We start from the raw sequence: 7718 nt of genomic DNA, 5'->3' as shown, positions 1-7718 counted from the left end.
TACTTAATACCAGTCTTGTAATATGTTCATTTTATGTTCTGATAATTGAATCCAGTTTGATGAAATGAAACTACTGCAATACTGTGCGAGCATGCTCCAACTTCATTCCAACACAAGCAGTAGCTGAAACGGATGGCCCTTGATGCTGAGTGCTGTAGTACTGTCAAATAGGGCCTACTGAAAGGCCTTATATTCGGCCCAAAATACTGTTTATGAAATCTTAAACTATCGCAATTACGCTAGACGAATAATACATAAAGTTCCTAATGGTGTATTCATCCAGCAAACTGAACGTGGTTAAAAAAAATGCACAAATCTACATTGCTGGCAAATTGTAGAGGACATATTGCCCTGATTGAGCCAACACAAATGGCAATTTGATGAATATTCTGTGATAATACTCTTTTACCAGTAGATGGTACTAACAACCATTGTTCACGGGATAATGCATTGAGGACTCTACATCTATCGTTAAAAAAATACATGTAAGCTCATACATATAAATTTATTGCGCAGTATATGTCCTTGGTTATTCATTCCTATACACTGAATTATAATGATATACATATATTCATGGTCAAAAATATTGAGTACAAACCATAGACCCACTAACTGCATTAGCAGAGATACGAAATCGCGTTGTGTTCTCGCGGGACTAGGGCGTTCTCGTCACGTGATCTGTTCCGCTCTACGCCTGTAGTCGTCCACGAAATGGAGGTGATTCTCTCTCAATTATTTTCATATTGCGTAATGTCAAGGAAACTATTACATGAACTACCAGTTGTAACGAATAGCTCCTAATGCATGCATTATATACGTGTAACGATGGCCGAATTGGCCGGTTCCCTGGTGTTATATCTCTCAGTAGGTCAGGCGTCATAAGCGCCGTGTAATTTAGCTTAGCATGTTAGCATGTTAGCATCGTCCGCCTCGTTCAAGCGTACAAAGGGGCCGAGACTTCACGTTATACCACCGGGATAAACATGCATATGTTAATGCATGGGCTGTGTCATGCTGTTGTGGCCGTATGCTTAATATAAACCCGCTGAGTTTAGAGCCAAGCGGGTATATCTCTGTGCGGCAGACGCGGTGTTAAGATAAGGGAAGACGGGTGTCCTGGACCAGGTCCAGCCTGCTTGGGCCTGGTCTTGACTGACAGGCCGCTGTCCAATTTACACAGTTGCCAACGACCATCCCCGAGCTGACCCCTGTTGCAACAGTTAAATGAATCACCCTTGTGTTTATTTAGCTTGCTCGCCCCGAGCATTGAGCTGGATAGCCATGTAAAAGCGCACAATCAACGAGCGCTAATTGGCCTCCCGTTCTCCAAAAAATTGAATAACTCGTGTTTTCCTCGCATGTATTTCCAGTGTCGTGATTCCAAGGAACCTGAGCAGCTCAGGAAGCTGTTCATCGGCGGTCTGAGTTTTGAAACCACTGAAGAAAGCTTGAGGGCCCATTTTGAGCAATGGGGAACGCTTACAGACTGCGTGGTATGTACAATGTGGGCCATATGGGCGAAGAGGCCAATATTGGTTGAGGGTAGCCTAAGGCGGATAAATGCAATAATGGATGTTTGTTGTCCTGCAGGTGATGAGGGATCCCAACAGCAAGCGGTCCCGTGGCTTCGGCTTCGTAACGTACTCAAACGGCAGCGAGGTGGATGAGGCCATGAGTGCCCGACCACACAAAGTGGACGGGAGGGTGGTGGAGCCAAAGAGGGCCGTTTCCCGAGAGGTAAACAAGCTGTTATGCTGTATCAACGTATTGTTTTCCATACTCATACAATTTGTGATGTCTACTTGTAACGTGTTGAAGTGAGCAGATATTTCCAATTCCATATAGGAAACGTTTCCCTCTTCTTAAATTAATGTTGCTGTCTTGTACTTCTGCTGTGGCTCCCAGATTGGATCTTGGATTGATAAACAAAACCCTAAATTAACCCAAAGATAGTCTCCACGGTCTTCACAGCTAACTAACCCCCCACATCGTATCATCTGGCCTGTTTCAGGACTCCTGTAGACCCGGCGCCCATCTGACGGTGAAGAAGATCTTCGTGGGGGGCATCAAGGAGGACACGGAGGAGTACCACATCCAGGAGTACTTTGAGAAGTACGGCCGCATCGAGTGCGTGGAGATCATGGAGGAGCGCTCCACGGGGAAGAGGAGGGGCTTCTGCTTCGTCACCTTCGACGACCACGACACCGTGGACAAAATAGTCGGTAGGTTTGGTGTGAACGTTGGACCTACCATGACTCACGCGTGGGAGAAGGACTTAAGCGGTCCTGTTTAGCGTTAGTCAAACAAGGCATTCAAACTGCAGGGCGTGGGGTTTGATTTACTGTCTTCCCCGACATGTAGAGTAAGGCAGTAATACTGCTGGATTAGGTGTTTGTTTCCCTCTGGGGTAAAGTGTGGATGAACTCATTGGAATGTATGGTGAGGTGATATGACAGCACAAAATCCTCCAGCAATTGGAACATCTAGATTTATAACACTTGTTTTGCAAATATTGCTAAAGCTGAATATTATTTTATTAAAGTCTCACATTGTGCTGTCCGGTTGATTTTTACAGTCCAGAAATACCACACCATCAACTCTTACAACTGCGAGGTGAGGAAAGCCCTCTCAAAACAAGAGATGAACGCAGTGTCCAACCAGCGCAGTGAGTATCTGTACACCAGTAGTGCCCCGACCGCTCCAGGGGCTCTTTCAACGTGTTGTGTGGACCTCGTGTCATGTTGGGGACTTTGTCTAAAGAAAGTCTCTTCTCATTACCCGTCGAGGTGGAGGTTCCGGAAACTTCATGGACAGGGGTGGTAATTATGGAGGTGGCAACTTCAGAGGTGAGGACCTGCCTACACACACACACACACACACACACACACACACACACACACACACACACACACACACACACACACACACACACACACACACACACACACACACACACACACACACACACACACACACACACACACACACACACACACACACACACACACACACACACACACACACGAGTATGCTTCTACCTAGTTCACAGTCTTTAGGTGACCTATGATAACCACGTGTTTTGCAGGTGGCTACGGTGGAGGACGTGGTGGTTATGGCGGGGACGGATACGATGGATATGGTGATGGTAAGCACTCAGGTTTAGCGAAAGTCAAATACAGTGCTGCCGTCCTCTTAAGAATACTCAAAAGAATGATCTGATTTGCTTATCTCTTCACTATTTGCCTCTTTGTAGATCAGGTTCTCCCCTGAATCTTAGTTCCGTTTGGATTTGGGTGTTTCCTCTAACAATCTTTTTGACAGATGCATGCATCATAAAACCAGCCCTTATTTTTTTTTTATGTAATCCCTGCCAGACCAAGTCATGGGTGAAAGTCAAATCACCACCGTTATACCTTTTTTAATATTGCGCCATCAGAGCCTTTAAAAAAAACTAAAACCCAATAGTTTCATCAACACTTCTCTTTACTCAGAAGATTTTCATAGTTCATAATAAGTGGACTACTCGACTCTAAAAAATGAGTAATGACGTTTGATCTACTCAAAAACAAGCTTTAAAATCATGAATGCCAATGCTTGTGAACCCTGGTTTGTGGTCCAGGTGGAAACTACGGTGGCGGTGGTTTCGGCGGCGGTCGCGGGGGCGGCGGAGGAGGGGGGTATGGGGGTGGAGGTCCTGGATATGGGAACCAGGGTGGGGGCTTCGGTGGTGGTGGATACAACGACGGCTACAACGATGGAGGTACCTCCTCCGGTTTACCATCTAAATAAATATCCTTTGTTCTTTTTCGGCTGCCATTGTCGATTCATGTTGCACCGGAAGTGGAAGCGCTAGGCTTTTGTTGAAATCGGACTCTCGTCACTTTCAGGAAACTTTGGCAGCGGTGGTGGTGGAGGAGGTGGAGGAGGAGGAGGAGGAGGTGGGAATTACAATGACTTTGGAAACTACAGTGGAGGCCAGTCCAATTACGGACCGATGAAGGGCGGCAACTTTGGTAGAAACTCGAGTGGACCATATGGAGGTGAGACAGGTTGGACAATAGGATGACCTTGGATAAGACAGAGGTTAAGCATCCTTTAATAAAACATCCTACATTGTAGTTTCACGTGCATGGCAGGGTTGTGTGACGGATCCTGCATTGAAAATATACATGTCAACGAACACTCTGTGTTTCTGTTCTTCCCAGGAGGATATGGCTCTGGAGGTGGTGGTGGCGGAGGTGGTAGTGGTGGTGGAGGCAGTAGTGGAGGAGGCTACGGCTCCCGGCGATACTAGCCGTGTGACTGACACCCCTGGTAAGTTCACTGTCTGCCCGGACCCTGATCACACTAAGAGTACAGAGTGCACCGGTAAAGCGTAGATTAACTTTGTTTTATCCTGTATCCATTCAACAGGCTTCAGTTCTTAGCAGGAGAGGCGAGGAGGTGAGCAAAGGAATTGTCAGGCCAGCTGCAGGTTACATTGAGGCAGTGAGTCAGACACAGAACCACAGCTAAATGGGAGATGTAATTGGCGAAAAACAAAGGACTTTGGTGAAGAAGTGTAGATGATACCTTTCCGTACTTGTGTTAGATCTTCCCTTTCTCAACGTTTTTCTTTCCTTCTGTGCATCTGAAGTGTATGTATTGTGCCTATGGTATGAGGAAAAAATATCCTTTTTTTATTTTTACATCTAAAGTCAGTTCCCTATATCATTTTTATTTCTTTTTTTTTTCCTGTAGATTCGATTTCTGCTCATATGAATTTTAAATCAACCAATTTGTCAACTTTGGTTTAGACATACACCCTTTTACGTAGAAAAGTATACGTTTTTGTTGAAGTTATTATGAATGCTCAGTTGAAGCGTGTATTTTGATTTTGTATTTGAAACAGATTATGTGTTTCCTTTTTTAGTGTGTCGTGTCTACAAACAATAGTCTTAGATTAGAAATAAGGGATCTTTCACTATACTTGTACACAGAAAGCAGAATTCTAGATTGTTCAAGTATTTTGAGAAGTAGAAAACAAATAAAATTGTCTAGTAAAGTGCCATGAAGTTCAGTGCGTCATTGGATCAGCAAAAAGCTCATCAGAAGTGTATTCATTTCTTTTTCCATACCTTGTACTTATGAGGTATACAAAATTAAGTTTTTGTCCCCACAAAAAAAAGAACAGTTTTGTTTTCCACATGTATTTTTTTATTCATTTGAACCCGGTTGGAGGACAAGGGAGTTTTGAGTAGAGTCCTCAGGCAAGGGCCCGCAGACTTCACATGTTCAAGTGTTGAGCCAGTAGGAGTGTAACAGCCAGGAACTCCTCCAAGTGTGGCCCTCAGCATCGCTAGTGTGGAAGATTGCAGACAGGACCTCTTCAGCCCCAGCGCAGTGGACCAGACAGCATGTTGAGACAGAGAGAAGGCAGCATCAAGCACACCGCCAATGGAGAAAAGATTGCAGTGTCGACACTGTCGTGGCCCCCGGTAGTGAGCGTCCATTTTTTTCCAGGGCTAGCTAACCCTTTCGACAGCCGATGCTAGCGAAGAAAGACTAGTACCTGGACACATTGCAGTCAGAATACTGCAGTTTTCCACATTCTAGAGTTCAGACGTTACAGAAGAGAAGGGAGTGAGTATTTCACTAAAGCTTGCTTGGGAAGATGGACCAGGTAAGAGTAACTGCTTTGCTTGATTTGCAGATATGGAAAGAGGAATTCTCTTCATGAAAATCTGTAAAGACCTGATAACAAGGAAGGTACTGGATGGGTAAGATTTGTTTTTCAAAATATTATGCAAGGTTGCCAACTATTCACTGCCACTCCCTGAACGGGGAATGATCTCTAAGGAGTGCTGTTGTCTTTAATGGCAGACCCAGTAAGTGGACATGCAATTATCAATACTTATTTGTTTAAAAGCCGGCAACGTAAATAGCTTTTGTATGTCATACTATAGGTTCTGCCTTAAAAGACAACACTGTTCCAACTACTGTATGTGTTATATATTCTGATCGGAAGATATGGAAAGCCAGAAGGTAGCTGGATTCAAATAAAAACAGGATGTAGGGCAAGGGTGACATTTGAATGCAGCAAGGCACACAGGTTGATGTATCAAAGGGTTTAAAGGATTTGGAGGGTTGGTTCAGACCCAAGGTTACTGACAATGTCTGTGTCAAATTATTATCAGCCATGAATTCTGTTCAACTAATCCCAGACGATGTACGCATGTTACAAAATTAGGCAGTAGGTGAGCTATTGACATCCTTAGTCTTCCAAACTAGTATTTTTGCAGTTCCTTTATCTTGGATTTGTTCAACACATGTAAGCCCAAACAAACTGCCCTGGCTTGGTGGTTTTGCCTATAGGGCGTGTACATCAGAATGCATTATGGGCTTTATTTTGTTAGGCGATACTCCTCCATCTTGTGATTTCCCGAGAGAGTTCTAGGACTGTAACCCTAAATCAACATAAATATTCTGTAACATAGTTTGGCCCGTCTTCTAAACGTCAGTCTCTCACATAATGACAAAATAATTACTAAACAGTGACCAACATACAATTACTACCATAACATTCCTATGCTCTTATACAACCAAAATGGAGGCAGCCATTGAAATGTGAATTGCAGAGGTTGCTTCCATTTTTTTAAGAATACGAGCATTGGGATATTTGTGTGGAATGGTAATGGTTCCTTTTGTCATTGTTTAGCTATCACGCTATCAAGCGTTCAGTCGGTAGCTTAACAGTCACTATGTTTCCTCGCTCAGAATACTGACCTCCGTCAGCATTGCAATGTGTGTAATCACGAAACAATCTAGCCAGGGCAGTTTGTATGCACTGATGCGTGTTGTACAAAACAAGGGTTCAGCTAAAGGCGCTGCTCGAACCCTCGCTAGGACAAAAATTGATGTCAATGGCTCACCAACTGCTCAGTTTCTCAATGTGGAAAATCATGGCTTCCTTGCATCACGACAATATGGCATCTTTAGCCCAACACCGCCCGGAAAAATTCACAAATGCATATTATTCTGAAACCTCCCACTTCATTTTAGATTTCCAAGGGGTGTTGTCAAAGGATAAAGACCAGATTAACCTGGCTATGGGTCTTAGCCAACCAGCAAAATCCTTAAATTCAAAGTGATCTCCATATTATCACACCTGTATATTTATTGTTCACATGTTACTCATATATGGCCCACTGAGGAAATGACTGCACTTATTGACTATTATCATTACACTAGGCTATTCACGAGGGTTTATATATTCAATTATTTATGACTATTAGTCATGTTTTTTAGTCCTAATTTGTGTTGTAATATGCAGTGTTGAGTTCAGGGATGAAGGCTGAGGCCCACATGTTTTTGATGTTTATTTTTTTTTTAAACGGGCAGGATTTTTCCATTTTCTGCAGTAAATGTCAAGAATAAACTTTGATTAAAAGTTTCCATCTTCATTTGAATACCATTCTGTCTGTGTGGTTCCTCCTCCTCCTTCTCTTACAATACACACCAACATGGATTCCGACCGGTCTACAATAGCTAGTGTTACTTCCCTAGTAAACCTTTTCACTAACTAGCTGAATAAAATCAATATCTAATTGATAATGCTTTTTTAATGAGAACTGCTACTTCTTTGAACTGCGTAGTTAGTTTATAAACTTAACTAAAACATGAAATCTATTGTGATATGTTCAACAAAAATACATTTTATCCAATAATAATCTTGTATT

General features: G+C 43.1%; 1 protein-coding gene across 2 annotated transcripts; it reads left to right on the top strand.

The window, feature by feature from the left end:
• Positions 1-636: 636 nt before the first annotated feature.
• On the top strand, positions 637-7631 carry hnrnpa3 (heterogeneous nuclear ribonucleoprotein A3). Of its 2 annotated transcripts, none has more exons than XM_056579450.1 (11): positions 637-717; positions 1371-1493; positions 1591-1737; positions 2012-2222; positions 2576-2665; positions 2787-2846; positions 3086-3145; positions 3620-3760; positions 3888-4040; positions 4206-4314; positions 4414-7631. In XM_056579450.1, the coding sequence occupies exons 1-10, from the start codon at positions 712-714 to the stop codon at positions 4292-4294; spliced, it is 1080 nt and encodes a 359-aa protein (XP_056435425.1). In that variant the 5' UTR covers positions 637-711; the 3' UTR covers positions 4295-4314; positions 4414-7631. The 2 variants fall into 2 exon arrangements, with proteins under 2 accessions (XP_056435425.1, XP_056435424.1); XM_056579449.1 differs by having other exon boundaries at positions 3888-4049.
• Positions 7632-7718: the final 87 nt, after the last annotated feature.

This window comes from Gadus chalcogrammus, chromosome 20, assembly GCF_026213295.1.
Source record: "Gadus chalcogrammus isolate NIFS_2021 chromosome 20, NIFS_Gcha_1.0, whole genome shotgun sequence".
In the NCBI taxonomy this organism is placed as follows: domain Eukaryota; kingdom Metazoa; phylum Chordata; class Actinopteri; order Gadiformes; family Gadidae; genus Gadus; species Gadus chalcogrammus.
Note: the sequence above shows the minus strand (reverse complement) of the source record. Positions and strands in the feature narration are given on the sequence as shown.